The sequence below is a fragment of the Schistocerca serialis genome, chromosome 2, assembly GCF_023864345.2.
Source record: "Schistocerca serialis cubense isolate TAMUIC-IGC-003099 chromosome 2, iqSchSeri2.2, whole genome shotgun sequence".
NCBI classification, from domain to species: domain Eukaryota; kingdom Metazoa; phylum Arthropoda; class Insecta; order Orthoptera; family Acrididae; genus Schistocerca; species Schistocerca serialis.
The window spans coordinates 988,147,635-988,166,292 of NC_064639.1; the positions used below are offsets into that span (position 1 = coordinate 988,147,635).

Here is an 18,658-nt window from a genome sequence, read left to right on the forward strand (position 1 = left end):
CTCTTCTCCCCAATCCTATTCAATACCTCCTCATTAGTTATGTGATCTACCCGTCTAATCTTCAGCATTCTCCTGTAGCACAACATTTCGAAAGCTTCTATTCTATTCTTGTCCAAACTATTTATCGTCCATGTTTCACTTCCATACATGGCTACACTCCATACAAATACTTTCAGAAACTACTTCCTGACATTTAAATCTATACTCGATGTTAACAAATTTCTCTTCTTCAGAAACGCTTTCCGTGCCATTGCCAGTCTACATTTTATATCCTCTCTACTTCGACCATCATCTGTGATTTGGCTCCCCAAATGGCAAAACTCCTTTACTACTTTACGTGTCTCATTTCCTAATCTAATTCCCTCAGCATCACCCGAGTTAACTCGACTACATTCCATTATCCTCGTTTTGCTTTTGTTGATGTTCATCTTATATCATCCTTTCAAGACACTGTCCATTCCGTTCAACTGCTCTTCCAAGTCCTTTGCTGTCTTTGACAGAATTACAATGTCATCGGCGAACCTTAAAGTTTTTATTTCTTCTCCATGGATTTTAATACCTACTCCGAATTTTTCTTTTGTTTCCTTTACTGCTTTCTCAATATACCGATTGAATAACATCGGGGATAGGCCACAACCCTGTCTCACTCCCTTCCCAACCACTGCTTCCCTTTCATGTCCCTCGACTTTTATAACTGCCGTCTGGTTTCTGTACAAATTGTAAATAGCCTTTCGCTCCCTGTATTTTACCCCTGCCACCTTCAGAATTTGAAAGAGTATTCCAGTCAACATTGTCAAAAGCTTTCTCTAAGTCTACAAATGCTATAAACGTAGGTTTGCCTTTTCTTAATCTAGCTTCTAAGATAAGTCGTAGGGTCAGTATTGCCTCACGTGTTCCAATATTTCTACGGAATCCAAACTGATCTTCCCCGAGGTCGGCTTCTAACAGTTTTTGCATTCGCCTGTAAAGAATTCGCGTTAGTATTTTGCAGCCGTGACTTATTAAACTGATAGTTCGGTAATTTTCACATCTGTCAACACCTGCTTTCTTTGGGATTGGAATTACTATATTCTTCTTGAAGTCTGAGGGTATTTCGCCTGTCTCGTACATTTTGCTCACCAGATGGTAGAGTTTTGTCAGGACAGGCTCCCCCAAGGCTGTCAGTAGTTTTAATGGAATTTTGTCTACTCCTGGGGCTTTGTTTCGACTTAGGTCTTTCAGTGCTCTGTCAAACTCTTCACGCAGTATTTTATTTTCAACATTATCGGTTAGCAAAAGCTGCCCCTTCTTCTACATCTTTCTGTTGAGTATACTGCGGACACTCCCATGTTCGACGATAACAGTCGCGTTCATAGGACTGCATTCACACGTTCCTGGTCCGACAAACAGTCATCCTATTGCATCTCGGATGACCGCTGCATCACCCGATCTTAATCCTATGTAAAATGCCGAGGACTATTTGGAACACCGGTTGAAATGTAGCATTCAGCATCCTCAAAATTTTCTAGATGTACAGGATACGGTTTCAACAACACATGGCATACCTGAAGAACCTTGTGCACTCTCTTCAACGGCGATCTGAGGGAATTATTAAAGCTCTATAGTTACACGATATTCGCGCAATTTCTCCTAGGAATGACCTTTTTTTATCTTCACTGATGGTGATTCACGCTTTGCTTTTAATACACCATAAAGAGTGAGATGCTTTGTTCCATGTCCTGAAACTACTAATCAATACTCGCATTGTATCCCCATTTTCTGTTCGTTATCTACAGTTATGCAATTCGCTAAATATCGGCTTAGTAATTCAAAGATTTTTTTTTTATTTGGTTAGTTACAGCGATTTCTTCGCTCTATTGTGCTAGACACAGTGATTCGGTGTGCGATTCGTCCAGTAGATATATTTGTAGATTTGACCAACTAATCACAATACTCCTCCTTGATATACACGACTAGCGGATAAGCGACGTCAGCGCAGTAACCACGGTGGCAGCTTGAACTAGCAACCGTAAACAATAGATATCAACTGGATCAGTTGGGGACGTGCATGTTTAGTGTGTCAGTGTTGCTGTGTTACAAATTGCAGTGGGGCAGCGAACTGAACATCTCTAAACAAATTGTTCAAGACATTCTCCAGAACGTTTTGAAGAAGACAAAAGTATGTCCAACGTCTGTCCCACATACCTTGACTCTCGAACAAAAAGAGACGGTTTGTGGACGCTTGCCATAACTTGATTGAAATCAAACACGTAGACGATTCTTTTGTTGAAAAAAAAAATCATCACCTGTGACGAGACTTGGTATTATCAAAACGAATCTAACATAAAACGACAAAATGCAGAATGGGTCTCTGATGACTAACCAAGATTGAAGAAGGTGCGACTGTGACACGCGAGTAGAACAACATCCCAAAAAAGGACTTTTCTGACAGTTTCTCATGAACTGTCTGTGTGTTGTACCCAAGCGCATGGAAGACTATGTAAAACACCAGAAGCTTTAAAACCAGCACTTTAAATTTTCTCTGTGATTCATTAATCCAGTCTCTAAACTTTTTCGATCGATGACGTACTTGCCAAGACCTTTTAAAATTAGAAATCTCATTGCGTAAACTACGCTCTCTCTATCATAAGGATGTACACATTTTGTAGGAAGCTATTAAATATTGAGAAGAGATCCCTTTTGTGTTCATCACATTAGTTCTTTTTTTTTTTTTTTTACTGCTATACTTACTTATCTACAATTACTGTCTAATTTTGTGTAACATAAATGTTATATTTACGCTTACCTTATAGTTAGTCATCATAATATCCGGGTAATCTGCTTCCAGTTTCTCTTTCACCTGATCTACAGATTTTCCATTTCCAAACCCAATAATCGACACTAGGACGCCTAGGAAAAGTGGAACGAAGCACAGCTGATCAAGTGCAACCTTCTTCACGACGATTATCGCACTCCTGCCTTTAAATCTGGAATCCAGGAAACCAAACCACGTTCGCAGAACTGGACCCTACAACAATATGTACACTCATTCAAATATCTATCGCTAATGATAGTTTAATTAGATAACATAGTAATATTAAAACTTGCATTCATTCAGCGTTCTCTTACAGAATTACTTTTTAAATAGTTTTATGTACAATGACGACAGTAAAACGGTGAAAGGAAGGAAAGAAAGAAACAAAGAAGGTTAGAATACAGCTTCTTGTCGATAGTGTGATTACTAGAACCATAATTCAAAATCTTTTGGAGAATAGTGTAGAAAGTAAGCAGCTTAGGTCTTATTTGGGGTACCATCCCAGCTTCTACTGAATAGATTTAATGGAGCCAAAGAAATTTCCAAAAGGATAACTGTATGAAACGAGAGTAAAATCACTAGCAGGACACGAGACACACTGGTATCAGTATGCCTTAGTTCAGTGACAACAGTTATAAGTCGATGATCAGAAAAGCAGCCAATTGCAGAAAGACGTGTGAATCTTGGAACAAATTTTTCTATATCACACTCTGGAAAACGTAATAATCCAGTAGACTCTCACACCACAGGCCCTCCGAACATTACATACACTGCAAAGAACGATACATATTTGATTTGCGCCTTAATATGATGACATCTGCTATTACTACTGGCGAACAACTATGCGTGCTTTATTCTGACATGCGCCGGTATATTAAAAAATAGCTTAGCGCCCGCTGCTTTGCTCGCATAGACTGCATGGTCTGCACAGAGTTTTTTGTTTTTCTTTGATCGAAGTTTTATGTTGTTCACGAGCCGCAACATCTTCTAAACTTTTCATGCTAATTAAGGCCATGAAAGCACCACCCTTTCCGAAAGTACTTCTGATAAACGATTCTGATACTTGGAGTCCAAGGTTCGTTAATCATGCCTTTTGCGTTTGTGGCGATGTTTCCATAGAAACTTTCATCCCAGAACACATATTTCTTTTTATCTAATCGAGAAGTGAAACAGCAGCTTTCGTAGATTTAGCTTTACATTTTTTTAATATAACGAAACATTTTCTTAAAAACTTTCATCCCCTGTTTCACCTTCTTAGGAACCGAATTTCCAAAAACAATCAAACAAATATTTTTTTTGCTTGTAAGAAGCCAAATAAAAATTTTCATATATTTATCTTCAAAAATGCTTTCATAATGAAGTATTTCTATTAAAAACTTTCATCTCCTATCTCACCCCCATAGGGGTTGAGCTTCCAAAACCAGGAAATATTTTTTTTTTAATTTCTAACCGAGAAGCCAAATACAATTTTTTATAGATTTAGCTTTCCAAATGCTTTCATAATGAAATAATTTCATAAAACTTTTCACCTCCTATTTCAGTCTCTTAGGGGGATGAATTTTCAAAAACTGATACACGTATTTTTTTTATTTCTAATCGAGAAGCCAAATACACATTTTCTTAGGTTTAGATTTAAAAATGCGCTCATAATGATATACTTTAATAAAAATTTTCGTCCACCGTTTGCTTTCTTATGGCTTGAAATACCGAAAACAATGAACCCACAGTTTTTTTTTCCAACTGAGAAGTCAAATACCTATTTTCATAGCTGTAGCCTTAAACATGCTTTAGTAGTAATTTAATAATGATTTATTTAAAAAAAACTTTCGCTCACTATTTTAAACCCTTAGCGGTGGAATTTCCAAAAATGCTGAAACACGTATATCTTTATTTCTGACCGAGAAACAAAATACCAATTTGCTAGAACTTCAAAACTGCCTTAACAGTGGCACATTTTCAAGAAATTGTCCACACCCTATTTCAACCTCTTTGGGGTGGTAGTTTCGAGAAATCCATTCTTAAACGACACCCTTTTCAAATTGCAGGTACCGAGGGAGGTGGCGCATTGGTTAGCTCACCGGACTCGCATTCAGGAGGACGACGGTTCAAGCCCGCGTCCGGCCATCCTGATATAGGCTTTCCGTGATTTCCCTAAATCTCTTCAGGCAAATGTCGGGATGGTCCCTTTGAAAGGGCATGGCCGATTCCCTTCCCCATCCTTCCCTAATCCGAAGGGACCGATGACCTCGCTGTTTGTCCCCTCCTCCAAATTCAACGAACCAAAAAAATGGTTCAAATGGCTCTGAGCACTATGGGACTTCACATCTGTGGTCATCAGTCCCCTAGAACTCAGAACTATTTAAACCTAACTAACCTAAGGACATCACACACATCCATGCCCGAGGCAGGATTCGAACCTGCGACCGTAGCAGTCGCGCGGTTCCGGACTGCGCGCCTAGAACCGCTAGACCACCGCGGCCGGCCCAACCAACCAAATTGCAGGTTTATATCCTAAGCGGGTTGGGCTGGACGATGTTGAGTCAGTCACTCATAACACTGCCTGTTAGGTAGATAGTGTTTTCTTGAAGATCTTGTAACTTATTACTGTGGCTCACGATCTGGCGATTATCTGACCGACGCCATTGTCACGATTTGCGTTTGGAATTGTTTGAGAATCACCATTTGGTGTACGTGATTATGATGAGTATATGTGGGGAACAGTATTGGGTTTTCATTATTTATCAGGATGAGTTCAAAAATGGTTCAAATGGCTCTGAGCACTATGGGACTCAACTGCTGAGGTCATTAGTCCCCTAGAACTTAGAACTAGTTAAACCTAACTAACCTAAGGACATCACAAACATCCATGCCCGAGGCAGGATTCGAACCTGCGACCGTAGCGGTCTTGCGGTTCCAGACTGCAGCGCCTTTAACCGCACGGCCACTTCGGCCGGCTCTCAGGATGAGTGAGAAAGGATATGTTAAAAACTCGGTACAAGCACATAGTCTATTCTGCTCGAATAACAAAAATAAAGTCGTCAGATATGATGTTATATTTATCACGAAAGAATCACTCAAAAGTAGACACAGGTTATAATTACTCGTTATCGCATTCCCCAACAACGACAATAATGTACACTTTTTCTTGCTGAAAAAGGCATATGCAATCAAATGTTGACATGGACAGTTCAGACTTGGCTTCACTACGTCTATGAAATAACAGTAAGTGCAAATTTTTATGATGATTGTTATGCAAATAATTTGTAATCACGCTGAGCATACCTTACAACGCAACACCGCGCTGTACTATGCTCATACTGTCGAATCATTCTTTGCAGTATGGTTGTTGATACTTCTTCAGCCGGCCGCTGTGGCCGAGCGGTTCTAGGCTACTAGTAACAGTCTGTAACTTTAATCGTTTGTTTCCGTCACTAACGGTCATACATGGCATCAGCTTCACGATCTCCCATAAGACTACTACGTGTTGCGCGTTTCTTTTCAGAAATGTGATAAAATACAGGGCGTTTCAAAAAGAAAGAGCAGATTTCAAACATTTATTTCTCAAAAACTACAAATGATAGAAACACAATTCAAACGTTTCTTGTCAGAGAAAGGTTCAAAGTTTTTCAATGGTCCGCGCAGAAGTTCCATGCAAATCCGCAGTGGCGCTGGCGTTTGTTTGTAGGAAAATGGCGACGACACCACAGGAACGATCATTTTGTGTGCTGCAATTTGCAAAGTTAGAGTCCATTGTTGGTGTGCAACGTGCATTCCGCCGTCAATTCAACAAACAGCCGCCTCGTCATAAGCAAATTTATGAGTGGCATCACAGATTCGTAGAAGATGGTTGCATCTGCAAGCGAAAAAGCACGGGTCGTCCACGCACATCGGATGAAAATGTCGAGCGTGTCCGTGCAGCTTACGAAAGGAGCCCTAGAAAATCCACGACACGGGCAAGTCACGAACTAAACATGTCTAAAACAACGGTATGGCGCGTTCTGAGTAAGCGTCTGCACATGAAGCCGTACAAACTGCAGTTATTGCAAGCATTGCGTCCTGACGACCACAACAAAAGGTTCGAATTTTCAACTGCAATTCTACAGGACATGGAAGAGGACAATTTTGCCGAACGATTAATTTTTTCAGATGAATCAACGTTTCACATTTCTGGTAAAGTTAATCGGCATAACGTACGAATTTGGGCGAGTGAAACTCCGAGGGACGTTATTCAACATGAAAGAGACTCACCAAAGGTTAACGTCTTTTGTGCAATTTCGGTAAACAAAGTTTATGGACCTTTCTTTTTCATGGAGAAAACTATCACAGGAACCATTTACCTGGACATGTTAGAAAACTGGCTATTTCCTCAACTTCAGGAAGATTCAAATCACTTCATCTTCATGCAAGATGGCGCCCCACCACACTTCTCTGAACCTGTACGACGGTACCTAAATAACACCATTCCAGGACGGTGGATTGGAAGAGCAGGAGCACAAGATCAATGTCATCGTCTGTGGCCTCCCAGGTCACCAGACCTTACTCCCTGCGATTTTTATTTGTGGGGGTACATAAAGGACTGTGTTTATGTCCCACCTATGCCCGCTACTCTTCAAGAGGTACGACATCGAATTGTTGCGGCCGTGAATTCGGTAACTAAAGACCAGTTGCGTCGTGTGTGGCAAGAAATGAGATACCGGTTTGATATTTGTCGTGTAACAAATGGTGCTCATATTGAGGTACAGTTTTGATATTTGTTGTGTAACATTTGGTACTCATATTGAGTGAAGGACCGTTGGAATTGTGTTTCTATCATTTGTAGTTTTTGAGAAATAAATGTTTGAAATCTGCTCTTTCTTTTTGAAACGCCCTGTATGTAGAGTTTACTCCCAGTCGCCACGAAAGACTCCTGAAGTTTAAGCCCATTAGTCTCCCGGTGTATTAAGGCGGCTGAGTTTCGCAAAAGGTATGGCGAGCCGTACTGTTTAACAAGGTTGGGATGAATTATCGCAGCTCCTTGCTGTCTAACACGCCAAGTCCGCCACAGACCGACTTCAAAGACTGCTCGCTTGTTAGCATTCGTTGCAGCTTGCTATGGAGGATCGATGCCCTCTGGTAACGTATTCGACAAGTACGATCACGAGATGAAAGGAGCGCAACGCTTCGCAGCCAAGTTTTCTCGTATTTAAACTTACCTAATGTTGGTAGGAAATAGTAACGAGCTTACTAGCGATGAAAGTATCATGAGTACTCAAATAAAACTGCTGTTAGTTTGGCAGCCCTGAATTACTATGCGTCACAGTAATGTTTTGTTACAATTAGGTTGGTTCATACATCCGTAGCGTTTTTGTTTTGCAGGTTGATAATCTGATAGCTATGGCTTTATTTATCGATTTTCATTTTGATTTGTAGTTCGCTGTTGCTATTTGAGTTTATATATTGTCATTTTGTCATTTGGAGAAAGTGAGCGGAGCTGTGGGCGGTAGAAAACGAAGTGCCAAGTGGAGAAATCGGAACATTTCCGACATATTCTTCTATTTGAGTTCACCTGTGCAGCTGCAGTTGCAGCCAGAAAGATTTGCGCCGTGTATGGGGATAATGGCATTGGGCAGAGCACGGCAAGAAAATGGTTTTCTTGTTTTAAGGATGAGAGTTTTAACATTAATGATTTTCCATATTCGGGAAGACCTTTGGGGTTTGACGAAGATCGTTTAAACGCTTTAATCCATAATGATCGGTCAGTGCACTCGAGATGAACTGGATAATTCCACCATGTGCGACATTTGCATGCAATGGGGAAGACTAAAGAATCGGGTGTATGGATACCGCATGCTCTAAACCAAAATCACAAAAATCAACGAGTGGCCATATGTGCAACTATGCTTGTTCGTCATCAATTGGCTCGCGAACAACCACCGACCATTCCTTTTCTGTATCGTTACTGGTGGCGAGAAATAGCGTCTTCATTCTAAAATACGGAAAAGAAAGGAATGATTGAGCCCAGACAAAGCAGCAACTCCCCGTACAATATGCATCTGGTGTAACAGCGACGATATGCAATGTATGCAATAATGTTTTAGTCTGCTTCTGACACGAAACAATAATAATAACAGCGACTATGTGGTGTACTACGAACCGCTTCCCCGGTGTGTAACCATCAATAAAGGCATCTATAGTCAACAGATGAGGCGTCATGCAGATGCAGTCCAAGAATAACCACCAGGAAGACTGCGTGAAGTGATGCTGTTCCACGATAACGACCGACGGCATTTTCCTACACTGACAAAAAACACGCTATACAGGAGTTGGGTTGGGAAGTCATTCTACATCCACATTATTCACCTGATCTCGCGCCCACAGAGTTTCACCTTTTCCGCTCTCTATCGACCAACCTTCAAGGAACTTCCGAATGAAAAGGCGCCCTGAACATGGTTCGGCGAGTTCTTCGCCTCAAAACCATGTGGTTTCTAGTCGCAGAATCGAAAAGTTACCCCAGAGTTGGTAGACTGTCGTAAACACTGAAGGAGAATATACTATGACTGAAGTCTCTGTTATGTGTACCCGTTGTTTTATTAACCTTACGTAAAAGCACTACTAACTTATGCACTAACCCAATATTAAGATAATTAAAACTTTTATCCATTGTGGATTTGGAACACCGCGACTGTCTTGTTAAAGGAGTGAGGACGGACCAGTCAGATGTTGCGTATCGGAAGCCGCAGTGACGTCCGGGCCACCAGGGAATTAAAGTGGCACCAAAGGTGTGGCAGGTCTCGTCACTGGCACCCCGACGTCACCCTAATAACTTCGAATATTAGCTAGAAGCCTGTCGACGTTAGCCAACGCAGCTTCCAGCTGTATACGGACAGCAGCCAATTCCCCTTGTGTCCGCTCACAACAAGCACAGTCCCTAGCCATATCGTACTGTGAATAAAATAGTTAAATGGCTCGGAGCACTATGCGACTTAACTGCTGAGGTCATCAGTCGCCTAGAACTTAGAACTAATTAAACCTAACTAACCTAAGGACATCACACACATCCATGCCCGAGGCAGGATTCGAACCTGCGACCGTAGCGGACGCTCGGTTCCACACTGTAGCGCCTAGAACCGCATGGCCACTTCGGCCGGCTCAAAAAATAGTTACGAGGTCTCAAATGGCGCTACTGAGTTTGAAATTTACCAAAGGAGAATAAAGTAACACGAAAAGTTGGTGTGCTGATTTCTCACTGAAATCTGAGATCTCAAGCTATTAAACAGAGATAAATTTCTCTACATGGAAAATTTACTCTAGGAAGCCGCCCAACACAACGATATTCACTAGACTTACGCAAAAACAAAAAACTACGATTAATTTTCTAACCACTAGTTTCCACAAAAAACACACACGTACAGTGCACTTCTTTGCAGAAGCACGAGGCAAAAAAAAAAAAAAAAAAAAAAAAAAAAAAAAAAAAAAAACTAAATTCATTTACAGTTTATCACACAAGTGCTGCTGCTGCTACTCTGCTGCGTCCTCACGGCTCGGCGGCTGCCGCTACACCAACATATGGCACACATTAAAAGTTTTTGAATCATAAGAATAGCTACGCATATACAAAGACCACTTAACTATTACATATCAGCAATTCAACACAGGTCTACAGCATAACATACGGGTAAATCTTTCTATACACGATGGTTACATTCCGCGGAATTGCCGCGGTTACCGAATTCGCGTAAATCGAGAGCCATTTTATATCAAAAATGTGGGGTTAGGTTCCTCTTTATGCACATATTAAATTCAGAATTGCAGTGTTTCTTAATATAAATAATAAAATAGCTATTATAATTTTAATAAAAACCATTTTAATGCAAAATTTTTACACGTAAAAATTTAACAAGGAAACTCAGAATAATTCACTAAATCAGTATCATATATCCAATGAATTCCCAGCCGGCTCTCGTTCCAACCCTTTAGTGGTCTAGAACTTCCCAACCCATGGGCCGCGGTCCACTTGTGCCTCGCCGACACCGTGGCACTGGGCCGTGGACGCCGGTGAAGGTCGAAGAGAGGATAAAAATTATCAGGAGGTCAGGGGTGTCACTAATCAGTCGTGAAGGTCAGCGAGAACAGAATGAAATAAGAGTTAAAATGCTCCATCGCTATCCTATACCACGCACAAGGGAATGGCCCATTCTGTCATTTCGAGACCTACCCTGCTGCTCTAAGACGAACTACCAGTATTCTTTTTTCACGGCGAAAATTACCAATATCGTGTGCCACCAGGCTGTTGGAACTGCACCCTCCTACATATCGCACTACAGGGCTGGCCCGCGGCTTTGGCTGGCTGCTCATGGCGTAAACACATAACGTGTTACAATCCGATCGTAATTTATACAGTTAGTAGTTTCTCAGACACAGTTGTTCATAAGAACGATTCGCTTGAATTTTGCTCATTTACTATCCCGACGCGAGGAGGAGGAGGGATGTTTGATGTTTTACTTGCAGTCCACGGCTAAGATTGTGAGAGACAGAGCTTTGTTCAGTTTTCTTACTACTGAAGGGGAAGGAAACGGTCGTCATCCTCTTAAGGAACTATCCCGGCCTTTGTATGGAGTGATACGGGTGACCACAGAAAACCGATATATGGATGGTCGATCCAACAATTGATACCTTGTCTCGAATGCGAGTTGAGGGCGTTAGCCACCACATCACTTCGCTCAGTCTTCGTGGAGATATTGTTGAATTACTATTCACTGAGACACTTGCTGTGGGTTCTAGCAACGACAGAGATACTGAAGCATACGTTTCTTAACGGTATGTGAAAGCGCTTGTTAATGTTGAGGTTGAACTTCTTCGCAAAAGAATCCAAGAAATTTGCTAAAATTGGAAAGCAATGTGGGCAGAGCCAGCTATTGTGGTGGAAACAACGCCAAGCAGAGCTCTCATGCGAGGCTCCGTTGTTATAAGCTACTAAAATAAAACCTCATTTCCTATGAGAAGCAGAGACAGTGTCAGCTATGATTTTCGTATATGGAACTAGGGCATATACTAGCTTATGGCGTATCAGACGAAGGAAGACTATTTCAAATGAGTGTACGTTTCCAGATTTTTGTGAAAACAATTACAGATTCGTCAGGCAGTTTTCCATTTTAACCCTACCCGTTGCTGCTTACCTGTCAAATACGAAACAGAAACGTCGGTCACTTATACATCATGATTATTAAAAAAAAACCTAGTTAAGGGAGAAAAGGAAACTACTTTGTTAATTTTATTAGATTTGAAAAAAATTGATACCTGACCTGTCTTTGTCTGGAGACACCTAAATGCTTCTTAAAGTAAATCACTTGCTGACGGACAAATGCTTCTATAAGTACTATTCGAAATTGTAATTGAAATTGTAATTGTATGCTTTAAATAAACTAAACAGTTTATTCAGAATGACTGACGAAATGTCATCATAAAATAAACACTTTTCTGAAAGAAACAGTTTTACAATTTACATATGTATGTGCTCAAATTATTTACTATCAACTGCACATTAGCAATCGTCGTTCGAGAGATAAACGAACAGATGGAAGTACAATGGATAATATGCTGTTGCGATTCGACGGCGCATGTTCTCTTGCGTACTTGGGGCTTAATCATAGACTGAATCTTTCAGTGATCTCCACACTAACAAATCAAGAGGAGTCAAATTAAGAGACCTGGCCATCTACTATACGCAGCACTCAGTCCTATCCGAGACCAGGAAACTTTTCTTTCAGCATTTGTGTTGCAACACGAGTGAGCTGGACAGCCGTTGTGTTGGAAACACAAACACTGGTGCTTATTCAGTGGTACATCTTGTAGAAAGACAGAATGTTCGTAAGAAAGTGTGCATACGTATTCTCCTTTAACACCCTTGGCATGAATTAATTTCTCGCAATGGAATTTCCTGTGACGCCGCACCACGTGTTTACGCTCACGGTCGTTGTTCTACTCGGCGAAGCCAGCATGGATTTTCAGCTGGGCAGTAGCGCATGTACCCTAAGTTTGTATTATCGTGGTTCGTAAATGCTGCTTCGTCGGTAACGAGCACGCGCTGGAAAAACATAGCGTCGTCTCCCAACCAACGCAAAACAAACCAACAAAATTCTATACTACTTTTTAAATCATGTCCTCCGAGTGCCTGATGTAGTGACAGAAGATAAGGGGGGAATTTATGTCGATGCAAAATGCGGATGACACTCCTCCCGCTTCTCCCACATTCCCTCGTTAATATGTCTCGTGCCATCATCGCCATATAATAGAACGTGTTTGAATTCACCTCACTGTTGTATATGTCTGCATGCAAGGAATGTTGTAGCAGAAATGGCATGCCGATAGACGACACAATTCCTGCTAGTTCTGCATTGCAGACATGTAACCAGTCGAAAGGACTGATACAACGACGTAGCGTGGCATGAGCGTTTCCGGACGACTTACGTTTTGGTATTAGTATGTTTCTCGGATTCCTTTACGAAAGGTTTCAGCCTGAACATTAACAAGCATTATGTCACTGCACTCGTCTTTTCAAGCGCTCTCGGATGCCATAAAAAAGTATATCATACTGTTTTTAAAAATCGTACTTGCTTCTATATCTCGAGCAATAAGAGTTAAGAACCTTCATCACATGCATGGCCTTTACTGTACTATCATTTGCCGAAAAACAACCTCGTTTCGATAACTGGAACCGTTCACAAAATAAAAGAGGTGTCACGTGAAACGCCCTTTATATGCAGGGAGTTCATTTTAACTAAAGACACTGAAATATCTCGAAAACTACACACTGAATAAAAAAAAATCCAAAATTCCAATTTGTTTGTCTCGGAGGGGGACATCCAACGATACTACACTCGACCCTCTAACCCACTCCGTGCATGGGTGGCGGGTGGGAGGGAGGGGCGCTACTTTGATATCGTCAGTGGCAATTCTTCGTTTTTTATTTCAGATTATGAATCTACTGAAAAATCTACATACGTTTCGTCTGAAGCATTTCCTTCGTTTCGCCACAGATGGCGCTGTAATCTGAGGAATAAAAATGGGTACACAATCGTAATTTACGGCATACTACTCAATGGCCCTTGAACATCCAATGGCACATGGGACCCCACCTCCATGCTACAAGGGTAGGACAGGCCAATATTTCATAACATCTAATTAGAAACCCAATTCGCAACGTTATATTCTTCAGACACTTCGAACAGGTAACTACTCGCCGCGCCACCATGGCCGCTTAGCGAACTGCGACGTATTAAAAGAGGCAGTAGTACACTTCGACCGGAGCTCACGTATCGTGCAGACGTAGAACAGATAGCAGCTCTAAACATTACAATACTTGCGCAGTGTTTATTGCTTGCATACCTACGTATCATTTGGAGGACAGACGTGCAAGAGGACGATGAATGTTGCAGCCACAGAAGAAAAAACTGAAATGATTCTGATTTAAGGAGAATGTAGAAGAAATGTTGACGCTGCTGTTGATTTGTATGCCGAGCGTTTTCCAGAGAGAAGCTAATAAAATAGCTGTCCTAGCGATAGTACACAACGCAAGATCAGCGCCCGGCAATTACACCGCGATTCCGATATGTCCGTGGGTAGTATGGTCATAACACTGCATCGTCGTATCATCCACACCGTGTGCCACTGCATCAAGATCTTCATGGCACCGATTTCCATAACCAGGTAGTGTTTTGTGAATGAGCACGTCAACAAATGCGAACAACCCCCAAGTTCTTTGCCGAGGTGCTATTTTACGAAAAGACTATATTCACAAATCATGGTAGCGTTAACCGGCTTAACGTGCATTACTGGAGTGTAGGCAATTCCCACTGGTTACGCAAGTTGACCATCAACGTCCTTGATCGGTTAACGTATTGTGTGGCATCATGGGAAAGAACTTCATTGATCTGTAATGATATAACACAATTTAAGAGACTTTATTGGTATCAACGTCGTACGGTGCTGTGATCGAGCCTGAAACGCAGGTGCAGGTACTGAGGTGCTATTCCAGAACATGGAGAGCCGCGGAAATTCTATTCATGTGTAAGGGGGAATTTAATGTAGTCTGAGGCGGCAGTGAGAAACCGGATCGATGAGGGAGGCGTGTCAGGGATAAGCCGTGCAGTTGTGTGAACCGCTATGCCAAGGTGGTTTAGTGGCTAGCGCACCTGCCTAGTAAGCGGGAGACCAGGGTTCGATTCTCGACGTTGGTATAAATTTTCACTCGCCGCTGCAGTCTATATAAATAATGTCTTTGGTCTGTATTTTATCGACGGCACGTTGAATAGACGCAAATAATGAACGTTTTTGGTACATGAACTACCGGAACTATTGCAGGATGTCGTCCTGGGCATTCGATAACGTTTGTGGTTTGAGCGTGACGGTTGCCCAGCACATTACATAATTGAAGCACGGGAGGTATTAGACAGTGTTTACACTGGTCGGTCAATCGTCAGAGGTGGCGATATTAATTGTCGTCCTAGGCGTCGGATTTGATGTCACAGGATTTCTTTACGTGGGGATATTTAAAATATAGGTGTACCAGCAAGTGCCCACAGGCTGTGAAGACATGCTCGATCGCATCAGAAACTCCTGTGCTGGCATTTCCGCAGACCTCTTTCTGTTCTGTGTATGGTCATTTGAAAAGCGGATCACTAAGTGTATTGAAGCTGGCGGTACTACGCTTGAACACTTATTATAATTGGACAAGCAGAGTGGCGTTCATCTCGAACTACGGCCACAGTAGCGCGTAGAGTTGTTCCCAATTCGATATGCAGGAGGTATACGACGTTGCGACAGGGTTTCCAAACAGACGTTATGACGTAATGGCCTGTCTTACCCTCGAAGCACGGATATGGGGTCCCATGTGCCATTGGATATTCAAGGGCCATTGAGCAGCATGTCGTAAATTACGATTGTGTACTCATTTCCATTCCTCCGATCACAACGCCATCTGCGGCGAAACGATGAAAATGTTACAGACAAAACGTATGTAGATTTTGCCGTAGAATCGTAATCTGCAATGAAAAAAGGGGATTCCTATCGAAGATTTCAAAGTTATCACTGGATGTCCCTCTCCGAGGCAAACAAATTGGAATTATAACTTTCCTTGATTCGATTTGTAGTTTTCGAGATGTATCAGTGTCTTCAGTTAAAATGAACTCACCCTCTCTCTCTCTCTCTCTCTCTCTCTCTCTGTTTGTGTTTGTGTTTGTGTGTGTGTGTGTGTGTGTGTGTGTGTGTGTGTGTGTGTGTGTGTGTATGTTTATATTTTTTCCTAGCTACTGGCCTTCTGAGACTTTTTTATAAAACAGCTGATCCGCACAGGTAAAAAGGTTGGGGACCACTGCTCTAGGATTCTTCCGGATAGAAGGGTGCATCGGTCTTTGGCAGCCATAAATCCAAGTGCTATTTTTTCTTCAAAAGAAAAAATAAATTGTTTCCAAAATGACCCCGTTTCATCAGGACTGAAAACCTACTTTGCAGGACAGCCTTTTCTGTCACAATTTCTTTAAACCTCTTTTTAAATTCCTCAGCTCCAACTTCGTCTGGCGCAGCGCTCTCTTCTGTCATTTTAATGTTGTGAAAGCCAAAACGGTACTTGAAGCGAACAAACCAACCTGAAAGGCTACGAAATTTGCTGGATCGCCCTCTTCTTTCGTTAAATCTGCATACAAGCTCTTGGCTTTAGCTTGAATAACAACTCCAGAGGGAGGCATGTGCTACTGGTTGTGGTGTTCAGTCCAGTGGCTTACAATTTCTTTCCATTGCCTTCGAGTGAGATTTGGTCACTCTAGTCAAGCGTAAGTCAGTTGATGATTGAGCAGTTTTTCGAATTGATTCTACATTTCCACAAGTAGTTCTCAAGTCCTAAAGCCCGCTGAATATCAACAATACGCTCACTTTTCTCATAGCGATCCACAGTTCTCTCTTTCATTTTAATGAATACGAACTTCGTACACGCTTAATTGCCTCAAAAGGCACATACTTTCTTTCCTTTTAACCGACATTTTCAATGGAGATCCTGACTAGAAAAAGTTCTCTGGTCTTTCATGTATTTTATCACTCCAAGGTTGTGAGGAAATCTTACAGACACTGCAAAACATGTTGTTACAACATGAGCAAGTGTCTATCGTCCGATTCCACAATCACCAGATGGTGATGATTTCCCCCATTTGTGCAGAGCGTCTGCACATCATCCGTGGCCCGTTTGGATACGATTTAGATTAGTACAAATTGCCCGAGACTAATAAAATCCAGGGAGTTTCTCCTGAAAGCAAGGCAGTTTCAGACATCGTGGAGGACAGTTTTGTTGCCAGCAGCGTTTCCTTTCATTGATGGCACTGAGTGATCTCAATCTTTTTCGCTCCACAGAATATGCATCACTCAATTATGGAAGGTCAGGGTTATCAACAACTCCCCGATGTTCAAGCACCAGCGCACTTCAAATGATTCAAATGGCTCTGAGCACTATGGGATTTAACATCTGAGGTCACTAGTCCCCCAGAACTTAGAATTACTTAAACCTAACTAACCTAAGGACATCACACACATCCAAGCCCGAGGCAGGATTCGAACCTGCGACCGTAGCGGTTCCAGACTGAAGAGCAGCGCACTCTTCCCGTCCGTTATCAGAAGGTGGAATGTGACGCAAGATAGGTAAGGGATAGATCAAATTGAAGGACTATTAAGTCAGGCAGATGCACAATACTCTGCTGTTGAATACACCAACCCGAGTGCATATCAATCCCCACCTGGTACCACAGAGCTTATGAAGAAGGCTTTTTCAGTTTTTGAGCAAAGCAGAGGTTCGCGTCAAATGCTCCTTGAAAGGAAGTATCCAGTTTAAGGAGCTTTAATAGTATAAGTTTAATAGTTTAAGGAGCTTTAATAGTTCGTAATTTTTCTCTGCTGGATGGTACAGAATAACGATGATAGAGATGTTTGGGTGACAGAGGTGAATGTATCCTGAGGAACGCGGATCTGCTTCGATGTTGAGTCTTCCTAATTTTCTCAGCAAGAAACACCACCTTAACTGTTCGTACTGTCGTCGTGTTGCAGGAGCAGGCTTCATTTGACGCTGACCTCACACATTGTACACTGGCGGCGAAGCTACGACAATATGTTGCCACTTCCACCGAGTGGTCAAAACACGCTCCCATAGCTTTAACTCAGCTCACTCTGTTTCTAAACAGGTTGCAGAATGTGGTGGATATTGCTCTCTCCGACTTCTGAGTAAAATTGCTAAAATTGATCTCGCTATCAACTGCGGTGTGTATTACAGTATATCGCTCCATATCAATGGCGTCCTTCCAATCCCGACCGTCCACTGAGTACACAGTTGATTTCCGCATAACGCTTGACTGACACCACTCCGTTGAGATGAAGCGAACCTTGACGGAACACTGGATATCTGCTGCTTGTCGCTGTGGAACACAGGATTAAATGTAGAGGTCATCACCGTAATACAGTTGTTTGGAAGCGTTCCTCATTGCTACAGACTTGTCCTATTTCCATATGCTGCGATATCCTGCACATGTTCTTATTTTTATTTTTTTCACCAATAAGATAACAGTACCTCTTTTTATTTGTGCTACCTCACGCGTGTTGTGAACTGCACCTTCAGGCGATGGTCAACACCGGGACAGTAATCATGCACGTGACTGCCAAATGAAGGAACAGTGCTTTTCGAAACGCAGCACCGAGAGATTTGCTACCATTCCGATGGGAAGATGAGATTAGCAGTACAGGTAATCACCTTCCAATAGTTGCTGTAGCTCTTGGTGTATGGGATCCTGGGCGGATAGGTTCGCAAAAAGAAAAAAGGGTTACTCGAATCGAGATACGACAGTGGGACGAATA

At 42.0% G+C, this 18,658-nt stretch overlaps 1 protein-coding gene across 7 annotated transcripts in view; it reads right to left on the reverse strand.

Annotated features, from left to right (window-relative positions):
- Nucleotides 1-18,658, reverse strand: part of LOC126458413 (protein Mpv17-like) — a 75,844-nt gene that overhangs the window by 4,046 nt on the left and 53,140 nt on the right. For all 7 annotated transcript variants that reach the window (XM_050095433.1, XM_050095435.1, XM_050095437.1 and 4 more), the window contains one exon: nucleotides 2,786-3,007. In XM_050095433.1, the coding sequence (XP_049951390.1) occupies nucleotides 2,786-3,007 (222 nt within the window). The remainder of the gene's footprint in view (nucleotides 1-2,785; nucleotides 3,008-18,658) is intronic.